Source organism: Hemicordylus capensis, chromosome 5 (genome assembly GCF_027244095.1).
Source record: "Hemicordylus capensis ecotype Gifberg chromosome 5, rHemCap1.1.pri, whole genome shotgun sequence".
In the NCBI taxonomy this organism is placed as follows: domain Eukaryota; kingdom Metazoa; phylum Chordata; class Lepidosauria; order Squamata; family Cordylidae; genus Hemicordylus; species Hemicordylus capensis.
Window position 1 is genome coordinate 167,934,273 of NC_069661.1, and position 19,434 is coordinate 167,953,706.

The 19,434-nt window shown below is 41.4% G+C and overlaps 1 protein-coding gene across 5 annotated transcripts in view; it reads right to left on the bottom strand.

The window, feature by feature from the left end:
* The window catches only part of PTPRZ1 (protein tyrosine phosphatase receptor type Z1), a 200,882-nt gene that overhangs the window by 79,271 nt on the left and 102,177 nt on the right, over positions 1-19,434 (bottom strand). For all 5 annotated transcript variants that reach the window (XM_053251331.1, XM_053251330.1, XM_053251333.1 and 2 more), the window contains exons 4-7: positions 14,543-14,694; positions 9,416-9,511; positions 9,069-9,135; positions 1,341-1,498 (exon numbers count right to left, since the gene is read on the bottom strand). In XM_053251331.1, the coding sequence (XP_053107306.1) occupies positions 1,341-1,498; positions 9,069-9,135; positions 9,416-9,511; positions 14,543-14,694 (473 nt within the window). The remainder of the gene's footprint in view (positions 1-1,340; positions 1,499-9,068; positions 9,136-9,415; positions 9,512-14,542; positions 14,695-19,434) is intronic.

The following is a 19,434-nucleotide window of genomic DNA, read 5'->3' on the forward strand; positions in this document are numbered from 1 at the left end:
TCTTCAGATGAATGCTGTGAGTGACACAGGAGAGGGAGTGAGGGAAATGGGACTTCTGTTCCCGCTTTGGATGGTGTACATGAGTACACTGTGCTTTTAAATGCACGTCTGAAAGATCTAAAGTTTCAAAGTTTCTAAACAATATTTTAGCTCAATAGATACATGGCCAACCTTAGTCATAGCAATATGGCTATTCAGCCCCCTCTTTGCAATCCCATCTGGCCTTTTCTTGCAACTCAAGTTGCTAACAGAGTAACTGCTCTAGGATAACTAGTGCAATGCCCTTGGCCCTTTCTATCTTGGATCAACTTCTTTCACCGCCAGGAAAGCTTTAGAAACAAAGTATTTAAAGACTTGTTTTAATGAATCATACACAGAAACCAGACATTCAAAAACTGCCACTCTTAATGGTGTCCAAAATCCATGCTTCACTTTTCCTCATGATGCCCCATCCCTTGGAGGGAGTTGAGATCTTTCTGTTTCAGTAATGTTGCTAATACACCTGTGCAAGATACCATGTTAGTTCATACAAACCATGCAAATTAATAACCAGATGGAGACTACCATATGAATTTAAAATGTCTGTTTCCTAAAATGTTAACCGCCGGCCCCAAAGAGCGCACAGATGCTCTGTGTGGGGTTGGCTAGTCATAGGAATTTCTTGGATGATTTGAGGTGGGCTTCAAATTCCTAGTTAAATTAGCTAATTCCTGACAGAAATGTTCTGAGTTCCTCAGACATGAGTAGCAACATCCTGGATTACAGAAATAAGACTGGTGGGTGTGCTAAACGTAAGCAAACAAGTACACACCATTGATGCTTCACATACAAAATACTGGCAGCTTTCACATGGGAAGTGGATTCATTTATAGTCTGTTATTTGGCTGTGAATTGAATGGGATTTCTAAAGATATCTAAATAGTGAGATTTTAATAAAGACTTGAATCTCATGGGAATTCAGGCAATCCCAAGAGATAACCTATTATCTGCTCTGGGAAAGTGGTCTTGTTTTGCTCTTGGATGTGTCTACACTATACCTTTTATTATATGCCACCACTATTATCACATGGCCAGTAATGGAAAACAGTTTACTTCTCCTAGAGTGATGGTATGTGCGCATTTTGAATAAGGGCAATAGAGTCTATTTTTAAACTTATATTACAATCCATTGTGCACAATTTTCTCCATTTAAAATACATCCTATGCTCCAGAATCCCAACAGCTTGTAGATAAATATAATATATATATCCACATTCCAATGATCTGTACTACCACTATGATGAAAACGTTGTATATCATTTTTCTGTGAAATTAGGTACTATTTCTTTCATGAAGATTACCTGGTTTTCTGAAATATTAACAGTATCTTTGAATATAATCCATTCAACTGTCTCTGAGCACGGTGGAGTTGATAAAGATCCATTGTAAGTGTAATATTTGTCTGTTGAATTTGGCAAAAGGTTCGACAAGATGAAAGGTTTCAGTTTAGCTTTCTTCCCTGAAAAATATTATTTTTCAGTATGAAAAAACAGTGATGATTTTTTCTAAAATAAGACTACATAAAATAAAAGTGGAGCCCCCAGCAATATTTCTTTAAGAATAGTAACAACAACAAACCCTGGAAGTAACTTCTGAGATACTATGGCAGAAACAATAAAGGAACATTTTAATATTTAAAAACAGAAAAGTAGATTATGTCTTTAGCAGTGATATTGAAACTATTGAATTGTCTTTCTCCATCTCACTAATATGGTCCTCCATAATAATGTATTGACTGACTGTGAAATATTTAAGTGACCCAGAGTACATGCACAGTCAGAAATTTCTACTCACTATCCAGCAATCTATGGGGTCGCTAAGAGTCACTAAGTGGTCGCTATCTATGTGCTCGCTAAGAGTCGACACCAACTTGACGGCAATCAATCAATCAATTCAGAAATGCTTTCCTCATCTCCTCAGCCTGCATGTTCATTATTTTGGTTTGAGTGAATATGCCATTGTTTGATGCTACACAGGCATGCAGAAGGAGTTGAATTTTAATTTGGAAGCTATTTGAGTAGCCTACTACATGCTGATATAATGTTGGAAATTTGGCTGTCTGCAAAGAACAAGTATACTAGTGCTTTGAAATGCAGCATCACAAGAGATTAAATGGTGATCTTAAGCTTTGCTGACATATGCCTTTCTAAATGCTTCTTTCAAATATCAAGTGATGAAAATGCCACAACTTTTTCAAGATCTGCTCAACTGTTATGGTGGCTACTGTACTGCTTTTATATTCAGTAGTTTTGGATAACAGCTACTTTGCTTGCTCCATGTCAGCTGGCGTTCTGATATACTAAACTTGTTTTCATTAGCTCACTAATTTAAATACCATCATATTAATTTAAATTCTTTAAATACTACCATATTTGATGACAATTAAGATTTACAATTAAGATAATAAGGGGAGGTCTGGTTGCTATTGTCACCAGCTTGGTTGGTGGCAATGCAAAACTGGGACTTTTCTAGGGTTGCCCCGGAATTTTGGAATCTGCTCCCTAGCAAAATTAGAGCCTCCTCTTCCCTGGATGAGAAAAATTTAAGAACATACCTGTTTAATCATGGTTTTTAATAGGGATGTGCAAACTGAGTTGGATACAAATACCTGAGGGGTATACTCGTGGGTCAAATGGGCCATAACCCAGAATTTGGCTTTTAAAAAGCCAAACTGGCAACCCTTGGAGACAAAACAAATTACCCCTGTAGTCTATTGGCTAGATTCGGGTACAAATCAAATCACGCCTGATTCAATTCGGATTGATTTGAGATTCGGATCCCTCCTATCAATTTCCCCAGATTCCAAGTTTTCATTAAAAAAAGAAGTAAGCTCTAGCCCTTGTAGAAGTGGAGTTATGGAGCAAAATGTATGGTCACTATTTTTCAAGTGTTTGGATTCTTTGGTGTATAATAACTTTCCATCAATGAATCCCTTTGAGGATTCATTACACACTTTCATTTCTTCTATACAATTTGACTGTCTTTTTGACAGTGTCAACTGTCAACTGCCATGTGCCAACTACACCCCGCTCCCACCCGCAAGGCAGTGGGGTACCACTCAGTTTATGGTCTAGGATTTTTTCCAAGTATTTAGGCTCTTTGGTGTCTAATAACCTTTCCTCATAATGAATCCCTATGAGGATTCATTACACACCAAAGAGTCTAAACACCTCAAAAATTCCTAGAATATAAACAGAGTACCCAGTGGCTTGTGGGTTATGGGGTAGTTGGAACATGGGATGTCACTAATTTCCCACCCTCACCTGCAAAGCAGTGGGGTCAAAATGAACAGAAGAAATGAAGATGTGTAATGAAGACACCAAAGAATCTGAACACTTCAAAAATACCTAAAACTTAAACTGTGTACCCCAGTATGTATGTGTGTGTGTGTGTGTGGTGTAGTTGACACATGGCAGTTGACAGTTGGCACTGTCCAATGATAGACAAAATGAACAGAAGAAATGAAGGCGTATAATGAATCCTCATAGGGATTCATTATGAGAAAAAGTTATTAGACACCAAATAATCTAAACATTTCAATATTCGTAAAAATTAAAATGAGTACCCCTTGCAGGTGGGTGGGGAGGTGTAGTTGGCACATGGCAGTTGACGGTTGGCACTGTCCATTGAAAGTCAAAATGAACAAAAGAAATGAAGGTGTGCAATGAATCCTCATAGGGATTCATTATGAGGAAAAGTTATTATACACCAAAGAATCCAAACGCTTGAAAAATAGTGACTGCACATTTTGCTCCATAACTCCACTTCTACAAGGGCTAGAGCTTGGCTTTTTTTTTATTTTTTATTTTTTTTAAAGAATGCTGGAGATTCATGTTACAGTTAGGATATGGCAACTTCAAATCCCCATTGTTACCAACTGTCTCACTGCCTTGAGATTTGGATAGTAGGTGGCACTCATGGGGCCCTACCCACCACTCAGATTTGGTGCCCCTAGCACCTTGTTAAGTGGTCTGAATCAGTCCAAATCTGAATAAAGCAAAGCAAATACAAATCAAATCTGAGGTGATTTGGAGGGGGTAGATTTGGATACAAAACAAATCAGGGGTGATTTGTTTTGGGCACAAATTGAATTTAAAAAAATCAATTTGTGCACATCCCTAGCTTTTAATTCATAGTTTTAAAGTTTTAATTTTTAGAGTTTTAATCTATATTTTAAAATGTTTTAATTGTGTGTTAGTGTTATAATTGTTGTGTTTTAGATTGTAAATCACCTAGAGATTTGTATATGGGGCAGTCTAGGAATGTGCCAGATAACTAACTAACTAACTAACTAAATGTTCAAGATAGACAAAAGGGAGTATGGAATTATACAATACTCTCCATACTCTCCATAAGAGGTGATATTGGAAACTAGTTTGCTATTTCAGAGGGAATTAGAGAAATTAATAAACTATTCAGATTATCATCACAATCCTCTCTTGCATTTTAGAGCTTAATTGGCTTCTTGGTTTTCTGGGGAGCTGATGGTAATGGAGCATTTGGGAAGTGGTGGTAATGGAGTATTTAGAGCACCAGTGGAGGAAATGTTTAGATCAGGTTGCACAACCAGGGGCATAGTGGGACCCCCCCCATCGTGTGCGTGAAGCCTGTGCACCCAATTGCCCCAAGCCCTCCCTGCGGCTGACATCAGATGCAAGGGGCGGGGCAACCAACATCTTCCCATCACTACTCCTACTTCCTATTTGCCGGCCCCTCCGCCGCTACTGCCCCTGTCCCTCCGCCACTTCTTATCTTGGCCCCCATGGCAGCAGGGGGTGGTGTGGCTGTCGGGCCTCTCCGGCCGGTCTGTGAGCCTCTCTGGACGAACTGTCTGCACAGTTCATCTATGGACGTTGCATGCTTGCGACATCATGAGCATGCAATGTCCATAGTTGAACCATGCAGGTGCACAGTTCAACCAGACAGGCATGCAGGCCTGCTAGAGCTGCCACCACAGGGTGTGGCCTGCCCCACTCGGCTCACCCCACACCCCCGGAGATCAAGATAAGAAGTAGCAGTGAAGCAGGGGCGGCGGGGCAGGGGTGGTCTGCTTGGGGGCCCCTGACCCTATGGAGCCAGGAACATTTATTTTCAGGGCACTGAATATTAAATTAATTAATATCAATTGATATTAATTAATTCAAACAATCAAATTATAATGAAAGTCTAAAATTAATTCAATTAAAATTAATTTAACTTTTGAAATTCTGGTAGGCCAAGATTAATTAAATTAAATTGAATTAAAATTTATTCTAATAAAATCCATAAATTTTGAAAATTCATAAATATAATACAATATGTACAAAATACATACAATAAAATGCATTGCTTCTTCTCATTCTATCTCCATAGCCGCTGTGACCACCTGCCTCACCTCCCCCTGGTTCCTGAGTCCCTTTTCACCGCTCGCTTTCCCTGATTGTCTCCCCAGCCCTTCGCCGGCTCCCAGGCCCTTCTATTGCTGTTGTGGCCAAGAGCTTCCAGGAAATTAGGGTGCACATGGCCCTGATGGAGATACAGGGCACATGTGCATCCTCAATCCAATAATGTTCCTGGCCCCAACGGATTTAGAGGGCCTGGGTGCCTGATGTTCTAAATAAAATTAAACTATAACTAGCTGGTCCGGTGCAGAGCATCTGTGTGCTAGTTCTCCCTGCCTCTTTCCCTCTCCTTTAGCACTCCTCACATGCTCTGGGCTCCCACTGGCGCCCGATTTGCACACCCAAAGATCTCCCTACCCTCACCCAAGTCCTGCTCCTCCCGCCTCCTCCCCACAGGAGTAGTGGCAGTGGATGACTGGCCTCTTAAGGGCTCCACGTTGGACTGGACCACCATGAACAGGACCACCTCCAACATTATCCTGCCTCCTCCCGCTAGCTGATCCGGCCCCATGCCCTGGCCAGCCAGGACCACCTCCCTCGACATTCACCCCCCTCCCAATCATTCCTCTTCCTTCCAGCTCTGAATGAGATTAAACGGTTCATCCTTCCAGCTCTGACTGAAGTATCGCTAGAGGGGACTTCAAACTCTCATGAGATGTGCCATGTACCACCTAAGTCTTTTATATAGAGAGATAAAAACCAGAATGACTTGGCATCCATACTTACTTGGCCTCTAAATTGACAGAACAAGAGAATTATTTTATTTTTGACAGAACAAGTGATGTATTTTTAGCAATTGCTTGCTAAAAATACATCACTTACGATGTATTTTATAAAAACCAGAATGACCTGGCATCCATACTTACTTGGCCTCTAAATTGACAGAACAAGTGAATTATTTTATTTTTGACTGAACAAGTGATGTATTTTTAGCAATTGCTTGTTAAAAATACATCACTTGTGATGTATTTTATAAACATTTTATAATAATTCAAAATTATGGATTACTTTCTGTTTGTGCAGCCTGAGGATGTGAACAGGATTCTCAGAAGTGTGAAGCTAAACACATGTGCACTTGATCCTTGCCCATCCTGGCTATTCAAGGCTGCCAGAGGAGGACTGGCTGAGTGGGCAGAGAAGTGAGTGCATGAGAAAGGATATTATATCACCTAGTTTCATCCTCTGTTAAAGTAGTCCTCTCTGGATCCCACCATATTGGATAATTACTTGTCAGACTAGCATCCCATTCTTGGGCAAGGTACTTGAGCACAAGGTGACTACCCAACTGCAAGATTTCTGGGATTAGACTGATTATCTTGACCCAGCTCAATCTAACTTTCATCATAGTTTTGGGACTGAAACAATCCTGGTGGTTTATCTTTTCTGGGGATACATAATCTGTGACGGGGGAGTGTATCCCTGCAAGTTCTCCTGAAGCTCTCATTGGTTTTCAGTACCATCAGTCATGGTATCCTTCTGGATTGCCTAGCTGGGCCTGGGGACACTGTATTACAATGGCTCTAGTACTCCCTGGAGGACAGATTCTTGAAGTGATGATAGGAGGCACCTGTTCTATACCTTGGCCTCGAGGTTCCATCTTATCCCTTTAGTTATTTAGCATCTGTATTTAAGCATCTGGGGGAGATCAGGGGAAGGTTTGGGGTTTCAATATGTACAGTAGATGACACAGAGATCTGTATCTCACCATCTCAGAGTGGGGGCACTGTGGATATCTGTTTGAGGTCAGTGGTGTGCTAGATGTGGGCAAACTCAGTCCCAACAGGTCAGAAGTCCTCTTAGTTATGAGACTGACCAGTGAACTAATGTTAGCCTGTCCTTGAATGTATGTGTATTAGCACAATCAAGAGAGGGCTAGGACTCTGAAATAAAATATTTTTAAAACTGTCATCCAGAGTAGAATGTTCTTTGTAATTAGCATCCTAAACTAAACACTGGTCCACATGTTTAAAAAGAGGACAAATGCAATGAATATCTCTGCACCTGTAATGACCTTCAGTTCTTATAGCCAATACAGGTGTTCCTTTCTGGACCAGCCGCCACCTTTCCCCTATTCTTGGGAAGGAGAGAGTGCTCACTGATGTAGCACACTCATTCTCACAGGAGCATGCAGGCTCTTTTAACCACCAGAAAGGCCAAGAAAATGACTGCTCTAAAACCTAGGGCAGCAACCTCTTTGTTCTTTCTGCCAAGGAAGAGCCAAGCAATGCTACTGCTACGATAAATGAGCAGGGGCTGTCTGCTTGTTAGGAGCAAAGAGTCCTCTTCAAACTAGGTTGCCTTTGCTGTTTGTTGGAAGAGAAAGCTGTTGCAGATGTGGAGGGCATTAATTAGAGGTATTACTTCATTGAGAAAGTAATGTTGACCTAGTCTCTGTTTCATTTCAATGCCACCACATCCTAAATCATGTTTCCACAGTCATTATCTTAATATTCTTTGTTTTCTGAATATTCATATTCTAATCATGCTGTACTCCTCCTCGTATTGATGGCATTCACAATAATTCCACTCATGAAGTTTATTAATATTTTATCAACTGCTCAGCTCTTTCCACATAATCACAGTGAGTTTCTTGAGGTATGCTTTTAATAGTACCTTCTTTGTTTGTATCTGATGGCACTGAACACTGTCAGCAGAGCTGAGCAAAAATGCTCTCATTAAGTTTTTGTGTTTTGTCATCATGTTAAACACTTCCAGTCAGCTCACATTTACAAACTAAAATGTGCAGTCAAGTAGATAATGTTCACTTCACAAAAAAGAGTAACAGCAATCCTCTCCAGAGTTTGCCCAATCTCCCACTAACCTGTCTTCTGATAAGACTTTTATTATTCTCCTTTTATTTGGAGACATTTACATTTAAACAAAAACAATATCCAGTTTTGCAGTTTGGACTGTAAAAATGAATGTAACAATGGCACAAAGAAATCAGTCTCATACAATTCTGTGGCACTTGTCTTTCCATCATAAATAATTTTGGTATGGAATAAAAATGAAGTGAAGTTTATGCACAATGAAATAAAATTATTTACATTTTCAACCAAAAACAATTTTCTCCAAACTGTACGGATTTCAAAAAACCTGTAGAAATACACCCTAGCAAGACTGTTCTAAATTCAGATGAGAATTGTTCTTAAGAACTCTCCTTGAAATAGGATGCAATTCAGAACCAGTAAAATCAGCAGGAGCCTTATCATGGATTTCAGTTGGATGAGAATTGCAGCCACAGTCATTAACAGAATTGGAAACAGATTCTATCAGGCTCATTTGCAGCCTTTGTGAGTTTCTAAGCATCCAAGGAGCTCCTCTGTGTGCAGGCATGTCCAATACAAGAAACAGATCTAGAATGCAAAAGAATGCTTGAGCAGAGAGATCCACTGCCTCTGCTGAAATCAGTAAGAGAGCCCTTTGAAGGCTGCATTAAGGCTTGTAAATTAGTCCACCCCACATTTCTCTCATCCGTCTACACATACATTTATTAATCAGAGTCGATAAGATTTGGAGCAAGTTGGTTTGTGTTCTTAAACCTCAAATCTAGTATGTCCAGAATTCAGAAATTCACCTCAGCACCAGGCATAGTGTAGTCAAATGGATTATGGTACAGATGATTTTCATGTTACACCACAAACTCACCAAAACGGCGAACACTGTCAACTCCATTAATAATTGAATTGTAATTCATATTATCTTCCAGACCAACCTGTTGAATAAAAGTTGCATGGTTTATTTTTAAATACAGTTCAATGTTTTATTATACTACCTTGAGTTCAATATTTTATTAGTTTGTTAATTTTCAGACTATTAAAAAATTGTGTTACTGTTTTATGTGCGCACACACGTGATTTCACGTCTGCATTGTATAAGGTTTATTTTTTCATGTAGAGTGAATTAGCCACATGCACATACACTACAGCTTTTACCTTAAAGATGGACTTTCTTACATTTCAAAAGTAAAGTAAAAATGTAAAAATAGTGATTACCTCAAATAAAATTGATAAAGCTCTTAATCTCCCATTTCCTTCAATTGCTTCATCTATATCCTTGAACTTATTTGCATCATAACAGTAGATTTGCATCTGTAAACATAACAACATGTTTATTTCTCTCTATCAACTAACCAACTATTCTGAAAAGAACTTAGTAAAGACATATATTACTTCAGATTACACACACACACACACACACACACCGTGCATTGAACAGAATGTGTGAATAGGGCTCATGTGTTGCCCACCCCAATTGATCTTGTAATTAATCAGATATACCCAACTGACCTAAGTTGTGTGTCAACACCTGAACTGTTTGGCCAAATTCAGACATAACCCAGAACCGGGACCCCCAGTTCCACTCCCCTCCCCTCGGCCATGAGCCTACCTGTCTGAGTTCAGTATGAGAGACTGCAGAGAGGAGGGGGATCTGGCTGCCAGGTTTCCTCCTTTGAAAGATGGACAGCCACGGCAGCCAATCAAGATGGAGAGAGGGAGGAGTTTCCTTCACTCCACTCAGGTTCCAGGGAAGGCTGCCTCCAGTTTTACATTCAGACATAATGGAGGCAGCCACAAACCAGAGGCCCAGGCAGCGAACTTCACTTCAAACCGAAGGTTCAAATTGGAGTTTGGTGACTGTTTGAGTTAGAGTCCAAACTGCTGTTTCATGCATTCAGACATGCAGTTACATGAACCCCAGCCACACGTAACTCCGGTTTCATGCAATGTCTGAATGTGGCGTGTGTTTACATTCAGTTACAAACGTATCCAAACATAAATGGCAAAATAACACAAAGTGCTCTTAATTGTGAATTGCACAGGCACATGGGTGGCTGAGGGACACTGAAGGAGTCCAAAAATCCACTCACCAGTTGCACTGGATTTTGGAAGTACTATAAGCATCTCCAGTGCCCAGCATGACTGGGATGAGCTCTGGCTCTCCTCCTCAGCTCACTGCTGAAGAGGAAGGCAGGGACTCACTGCCACTGTCACACTGGGCTTTGGAAAAGCTCTGAATGCTTCTGAAGTTCAACATGATAACAGAGACAAGATCATGGGAGAGAGGCAGAGTCAATGACAAGCACAAATTTTGGCTGGTTACCAAGCAAACATCTGTGTACCCCACTTCCCTTCATTAAATATTAAACCGCCCTGAGCCATTTTGGAAGGGCGGTATACAAATAAAATAAGTATGGAAGCAGTGACTGGGAAAAACCATTGCAAACCTGCTTCTATATTTACTGCAAGGAAACCTGGCCATTTAAATGTGTGAGCATCACTCAAAGCTGACAACACTGTGCCTGTATTTTGCTGTTTAAATGTGGATACTTTGTACTCAAATTTATTAAAACAAAGAATATCAAACCTTTAACAAATCCCAGGATAATTTAAAAGCCAATAATATAGTTCAGCTAAAGTCAATGTGAATGTGAATCTTGTATGACTGAAAACTGAATATCTTTTCCCATATATACTGTGTAGGTTGCAAACCTCTTATCACCATAAAGAGAGTTATTGAGATCTTTCACATGATCTTGGCTGGGAGGGAGGGCGAGTTGGGGGCAGGCAGGAACTCATCTTTCTTCCCCTGCAGATGAGCAGTGATCGTCTATGCTCTCACTACGTCACGCACCCACACGAGCAGCGGTGCGGCGAAGGCTATAGCCGGGAGCAGGAGGACATCCCCATCCTGCATCCCAGGGTGCACTGTGCCATGGGCGTGGCAGCTGTTTGCATTAGTAGTAGGCTCTATCCCAGTGCTGCACATGAGCAGCCTAGCCAGTCCCAGTACAGGTGAACCTCGAAAAATTAGAATATCGTGCAAAAGTCCATTAATTTCAGTAATGCAAATTAAAAGGTGAAACTGATATATGAGACAGACGCATTACATGCAAAGCGAGATAAGTCAAGCCTTAATTTGTTATAATTGTGATGATCATGGCGTACAGCTCATGAGAACCCCAAATCCACAATCCCAGAAAATTAGAATATTACATGAAACCAAGAAAACAAGGATTGTAAATAGAACAATATCGGACCTCTGAAAAGTATAAGCATGCATATGTATTCAGTACTTGGTTTGGGCCCCTTTTGCAGCAATTACTGCCTCAATGCGGCGTGGCATGGATGCTATCAGCCTGTGGCACTGCTGAGGTGTTATGGAAGACCAGGATGCTTCAATAGCGGCCTTCAGCTCTTCTGCATTGTTTGGTCTCATGTCTCTCATCCTTCTCCTGGCAATGCCCCATAGATTATCTATGGGGTTCAGGTCAGGCGAGTTTGCTGGCCAATCAAGCACAGTAATCCCATGGTCACTGAACCAGGTTTTGGTACTTTTGGCAGTGTGGGCAGGTGCCAAGTCCTGCTGGAAAATGAAGTCAGCATCCCCATACAGCTCGTCTGCGGAAGGAAGCATGAAGTGCTCCAAAATCTCCTGATAGATGGCTGCGTTGACCCTGGACTTAATGAAGCACAGTGGACCAACACCAGCAGATGACATGGCTCCCCAAATCAACACAGACTGTGGAAACTTCACACTGGACTTCAAGCATCTTGCATTGTGTGCCTCTCCATTCTTCCTCCAGACTCTGGGTCCTTGGTTTCCAAATGAGATGCAAAAGTTGCTCTCATCAGAAAAGAGGACTTTGGACCACTGAGCAACAGACCAGTTCTTTTTTTCTTGAGCCCAGGTAAGACGCTTCTGACGTTGTTTGTTGTTCAGGAGCGGCTTGACAAGAGGAATATGACATTTGAAGCCCATGTCCAGGATCCGTCTGTGTGTGGTGGCTCTTGATGCACTAACTCCAGCCTCAGTCCACTCCTTGTGAAAGTCCCCAACACTTTTGAATGGCCTTTTCCTGACAATCCTCTCCAGGCTGCGGTCATCCCTGCTGCTTGTGCACCTTTTTCTTCCACACTTTTCCCTTCCACATAACTTTCTATGAATGTGCTTTGATACAGCACTTTGGGAACATCCAACTTCTTTTGCAATTACCTTTTGAGGCTTTCCCTCCTTATGGAGGGTGTCAATGATGGTTTTCTGCACAACTGTCAAGTCAGCAGTCTTTCCCATGATTGTGATTCCTAATGAACCAGACTGAGAGACCATTTAAAGGCTCAGGAACCCTTTGCAGGTGTTATGGATTGATTAGCTGATTGGAGTGGGACACCTGGAGCCTAGACTGTTGAACCTTTTCACAATATTCTAATTTTCTGGGATTGTGGATTTGGGGTTCTCATGAGCTGTACGCCATGATCATCACAATTATAACAAATTAAGGCTTGACTTATCTCGCTTTGCATGTAATGCGTCTATCTCATATATCAGTTTCACCTTTTAATTTGCATTACTGAAATTAATGAACTTTTGCACGATATTCTAATTTTTCGAGTTTCACCTGTATCTGCTTTTTTAATGGCTTACCATTAAAAGAGTTGCTATTTACAAATGTTCAAGAAGCACAGGATATTATAAGCAGTAAAAATATGGCAAGGAAGAATATACAGTCATGAAAATCAGCTTCATACATTCATTAGTGCTTGGGGAGCAAAAAGGTAATCTATCAATTTTCTTTGCTACTTTCAAAAATCAAAGACATGCAATGGGGTCACAGAGCCACTCTGTCCTTAGTGACCTGTTCATTCACTTCAATGGAAGAAGCAGCTTTATGGGTATTTCCTTGCATGTATGGTGCTGTCTCTTCCACTGAGATGAATGGGGAAATCCATGGGTGTATAGTTGTCCCACCTACAAAGAACTGCTGGATTGGGAATGCAGTTTATTTGAAGAGATTGCAAGAAGGTCAAGAGGAGGTTACTGCAGAGCTAATAAATGCTTCTTCTCTGATTTTAACATCAAAACTTTCAAAAAGCCTAAAGCACACCAGGAGAGATACATTGACTCCTGAAAACACGAGAACTCATGGGAATTTATGAACATATGCCTCAAAATCAACAGAATAAAATAAATAAATCTGTACACCAAAGCATACATCGAGGTCATTCACACTATCAAAAACTGAGGCCATTCACACAATCAAAAACTGTGTTCTATCCAGGTTTGGGAGCTGTGTGTCCTCCAAATTTCTGGTTGTGGAGGCAAGGTAAGGTAAAGGTAAAGTGTGCCATGGAGTCAGTGTCGACTCCTGGTGACCACAGAGCCCTGTGGTTGAGTTTATGCCTTTCAGCATCTTCCTATATTGCTGCTGCCTGATTATTATTTTACACAGTCAGACAGGTGTTATTGACTGGTTTGTTTTATCCAGACATTGAGTCCTTCCCAAGGACCTGGGATGCCAGAATTTTATTGTCAATGTTGTTGCTGTTGTTATAGATATCGTCGCAGAATATAGGCTGTTCCCAGTAAAGCTGCTTTTTGTAATTGGCTGATGGTGATTTCTGTGGCCCCTATGGTGTTGAGGTGCTCTTCAAGGTATTATTATTATTTACATTTTATATCCTGCTCTTCCTCCAAGGAGCCCAGAGTGGTGTACTACATACTTAAGTTTCTCCTTACAACAACCCTGTGAAGTAGGTTAGGCTGAGAGAGAAGTGACTGGCCCAGAGTTACTCATCAAGTATCATGGCTGAATGGGGATTTGAACTCGGGTCTCCCTGGTCCTAGTCCAGCACTCTAACCACTATACCACACTGGCTCGATATAGGAGTTCCCCACAGTCTCGGAAACATACCAGCGGGGACTTGAACTGGCAACCTCTGGCTTGCTAGTCAAGTGATTTCCCAGGTGTGCCATTATGTGGCTGGAAGCAAGGTAGAAGGAGCAAAACCTAGGTAGAAGTGATTGTGTGGAAGCAAGGCAGGAGGAAAACCTGGGTAGCTTTTCTTCTTACCTTGCTTCCACACAATCACTTCTACCCAGGTTTTCCGCTTACCTTGTTTCCACACAACTGAAAATTGGGAGCACACACAGCTCACAACCTGGATAGAACATAGTTTTTGATTGTGTGAATGACCTCATCATGTTACATGTAACCTCCCGCATCATTGCATATGACCATTAAACATTTAAATGGCAACATTTAATAGCATGCAGTAAATATCTTGGATTGGTTTTCTTTAAAAACTCTAATATACTGTGTCAAAATATAATATGTTAATTACCTCAAGAGGGTATTTTTGTCCATCTATACTATGTTCAGATCCATCATGTGATATATTGCATTTCCCCCAGTGAAATGTTATCCTGCTTGCTTTGAATATAGTTTCTAAGCCTCCTCCAGTAACAAAGTATGCATTTGTCAGATTAATTGCCACTAAAGAAAAAAATTAAGTTGTTATTAATCACATTTAAGAGCAAAAAAATAAATAAATCAGTGATTCAAAAATATCTGCCTTAGAGGTGAAAAATAATCTTTACAGTTGTTGTGTACTGCAGAGATTGTAGCATTTTGGGGAGGCAGGCGGGACAGAGTGAGAAAATTCCTTGCTACAATCACAGGTCTATTCTTGTACTGACAGCTTCATAGTGGTCCAATGAGTTCCAGAGTCTCTTGGGATGAGGTGCAAGCAGTGGTCCTTCTAATTTTTTTCATCGCTGTAAAGAGTTTTGTTCTCGGCGGCAGTCTGAAGGCAGTAAGTGCGCACCTCCATTCAGAATGGGGCCCTCCTGATTCAACCTGAGCGGGATCTAAATTGAACTGAGCGGACATCAAAAAACTTGTGAGCACACCTTAGAGCAGGGCTGCTCAACTTCGGCCCTCCAGCAGATGTTGGCCTACAACTCCCATAATCCCAGGCTATTGGCCACTGTGGCTGGGGATTATGGGAGTTGTAGTCCAAAAACAGCTGGAGGGCCTAAGTTGAGCAGGCCTGCCTTAGAGGGAACAGTGAGTGCAAGGAACCGGCAATGATTTAACTTCACTCCACTTATCCCTACTCCAAAAAAGGCCCCTTGTGCAAGACTCATGCATCATACTGAAGCTGTTCCTGTGACTCAAACCACTCCAGTATTACTTGATGTGATCCCCATTTGTCACAGCTAGAAGTCTGTACATAATTCTGTGATCTGCTGGTCCTGTGAAATGCAGAATCAGTAAATCTAAGGAATCTATCCTGAACATTATAACTAAAAATAAACTGTTTTATTTTAGGTAACAAAGCAAGATACTTTTTATATGTTCTAACTGATACCTATACCTAGCAATGACTAATTCCAGCTTCACATCAGCCTATTTCAGATTTAACATGAAGCCAGGATTCATTCCTGGCTTTGTGCATCATCCCGTGGCCTTGGGCATCTGCACTTCCCCCTCCCCTTTGTGTGAGAGGACAGGAAGATTCTGCTTTTGAACTGGGCTTAGAATCAGGATCTCTCATTATATCTCAGCCAAGTAATCCTGGCTTATTCTAGCCACAAGCCCTATTGCAGCAGTAGCAGTCAGTACTGGTGAGGTGGAGGGGCGGTAAGCAAGCAGCAGCTGTGTCCCCTCATCGCCCTTCCTTCCCAGCTCTGGATGCCTCTTTCTTGCTCATTGCCAACCTTAGCCCCGGCCCCCTGGGCTGGTCATTTGCCCAATTGCCAAGCAACAAATGAGAAAGACAACCAGGGTGGGGAGGGAAGGGAGAAGAGGGGATACACCTGCTGCTTGCTTGCTGCCCCTCCACCTTATCAGTACTGACTACTATTGCTATTCAGACATTATGTTGCAGACTGCATACGTTGCTGTTCAGACATTATGTGTCTGTATGTTAAGTACTGTACATGTTTTTGTCTGAATGAGCGTATGTGTGTTCTTCTTAAAAGTCAATCTGGGTACAGGACGCTCAAATGCATGGGACAGATAGGAAGTCAAACAGCAAACCAGCAGATCCAACAATTCAACAAATGCAAGAAGTGCATGAGATATGAAATATATTAACCATAGCTGTATTATAAATCGTTGTATCATATAGAAAGAATGATAATAATTGATCATACAAAGTCTCTGGGATAGGAGACTTGATAGGAGTAAGGTTGCAAATATTACATTCAAGAGAAGATTTTGAAGTTCCCTATGAAGAGGATTTATTCCATGACTTCAAAAGTTTTTTCAACATGGTTTTTCAGTCACAGTGAAGATATTGTTGATTTATATTAGAAACAATCTATATTATTAATTCCTGTAAATGGACCAGACGGATTAGGGGTGTGTGTGGGGTGTTGCAAGCTCTACCCCCACTGCAGCCATGACCCAGGCAGTTGGCGAGACTCCACAGGGGTTGTGGCTGAGGGAGGTAGCGGCTGAGGGAGGTGAACAGGGAGGGGAGGCACCTTCAGGAGCTGCTGGGCTGCCAGACAGCTGACAAGCACCAGACAAAAATGGCGGTCCGCCACCCAGTGAGGTGAGAGGCTCTGTGCGGGGTCAGCAGTGTTGGCGGGGAGGGCAGGAGCGACAGGGGCAGGATGTGGGTGGAGGGCAAGAGAGACAGGGGCCGGAAGTGGGGTAAAGGCAAGAGAGACTGGAGCAGGGGGGTGGGGTGGAGGAAGGCAAGTGAGACTGGGGCAGGAGGAGGGGCGGTGGAGGGCAGGAGAGACTGGGGCATGAGGGGGGGAGGGGGGAACCGGGCATGAGGGGGGGAGGGGGGAACCGTTGGCCCCAAAGAGTGCGCAGATGCTCTGTGCGGGGTTGGCTAGTACAAACTTATATGTGGACACTTGATAAAGTGGTTCAAAACAGTCCATCACCAGGTTGCTGTCGTGCATTATTCTGGCATATAATATGGTTTATATAGTTTATTTTTGGATTGTATGTTATTTAAAGTATCCCATATTTTAATTAGTAATTTTACTTTGTATGATCAATTATTATCATTATTTCTATATGATTCTATGATTTAAGATACAGTTAAGGTTAATATTTTTTATTTCTCATGCGTTTTTTGCATTTGTTGTATTATTAGATCTGCTGGGTTGTGATTTGAATTCTTAGTTTCAGGTCCTTTTACGCTGATTGTGTGGTACAGATAGGAAGTCTACTGCTGTGTTGAACATAATGTGTGGAATAATTGTATCTGTGTACAGTTCAATAGTGGTGTACACTGTAAACTTGTACCTGTGTTTAACATAATATTTGAATAGGGCTATTATTTCAACATAGGAACATAGGAAGCTGCCATATACTGAGTCAGATCATAGGTCCATCTAGCTCAGTATTGTCTGCACAGACTGGGAGCAGCTTCTCCAAGGTTACAGGCAGGAATATCTCTCAGCCCTATCTTAATTGTGCTTTGGCAATGTACTGTATGCTTTGGTAGTTTGTTGGTTCAATTAAAAAATCTTGTTCTATTAAAAAAATCTTGTCCTATCTTGGAGATGCAAGGGAGGGAACTTGGAATCTTCCCAGAGTGGCTCCATCCCCTGAGGGGAATATCTTACAGTGCTCACACTTCTAGTCTCCCATTCATATGCAACCAGGGCAGAACCTGCTTAGGTAAGGGGACAGTCATGCTTGCCACCACAAGACCAGCTCCCCTTCCCACATAAATACATACATTCTAAACATAAATTGAATGTTTAGAATTCAATCCTGGCTCCATGTACAGTAACAACAGCAGTAGCAACCACCAAAACGTGGCTAAAATCACACAAAAAGTGATTAAAACAAAAACAGAAAGTTAAAACTTTCTTTTAACAACAACAACTACTACTACTACTACTACTACTACGAATATTTATATACCACTCTTCAACAAATGTTTTCAAGGCAGTTTACATAGAAAAATATATACTACATAAATAAAATGGCTCCCTTTCCCCAAAAGGCTCACAATCTAAAAAGAAACATAACAGCAACAGCCACTGGAGCAACAGCCACTGGAGGGATGCTGTGCTGGGGTTGGATAGGGCCAGTAGCTCTCCCCCTGCTAAATGTAAGAGAATCGCCACTTTAAATGGTGTATCTTTGCTCAGTTAGCAGGAGTTAACAAGTTTGATTATATATTTTTGTTTTAATCACTATTTTGTGGTTTTAGCCACTAATTAAGTTAAAGCTTTCTTTTAAAAGTTAAGTTTGGTTAGAAATTTATCTTTGTATAGTTACATGACAAAAAGACGACATATGAGATAATTCACTGGAAAGGAAAACAACCTAAGTCAACAGGAAATAGAGCTGGTCTTGTGGTGGCAAGCATGAGTACCCTTACCTAAGCAGGTTCTGCCCTGGTTGCATATGAATCGGAGACTACCCGTGTGAGCACAGTAAGATATTCCCCTTAGGGGATGGAGCCGCTCTGGGAAGAGCATCTAGGTTCCAAGTTCCTTCCCTGGCATCTCCAAGATAGGGCTGAGAGATTCCTGCCTGCTACCTTGGAGAGCCCGGTGCCAGTCTGTGTAGACAATACTGAGCGAGATGGACCATGGTTTGACTCAGTATATGGCACCTTCCTATGTTCCTATCCTGACAAATGAAGTGCCAGTGCTTTGTGAGATGTGCCTGTGTTGTAGATGAGTTTCAGACTAATGCAGTATCAGTGCATTGTGGGGGCATGGAATTTCGACAACCTCCCCTTCCACTGCAAGTCCTGTGTAATGTGAAAATATGTTTTTGAGGGCTGCATAAGTCTCGGGGACATATTTTCAGGTGACAGTGTGCTTTAAGGCAAATGGGAGGCCACCAAAACTAGTCTCTCAATGTGAATGCCCGTACTGAGTTAGTCAATCACATCTACAGCACTGGAGAATCTCAAAAAACACTAGCTGGTCATCAGAATGTCAGCCAAAGAAAATCACATAGTCTTGAGCAAAATTAACCAGTTGGAGGAATATTTAAGTAAATTTAAAACATTCTATGGCTGGGATCCAAAGGACTATTTTATTTTTTGGTACATCTTACTACTTGGGCATTCTTATTGAAACTCCTGACTTCTCTCCTTTAAACAACAGATCCCAACTACACCTTATAAGAAATTGCCTTAAAAATTCCTTCAGTTTCTTAATATGTTTGTCATGAAGTAATTCAGCATTAAAAACTGCTGTTTGAGAAACAGTACAAAGACCCCATGAACATGTGGATAAA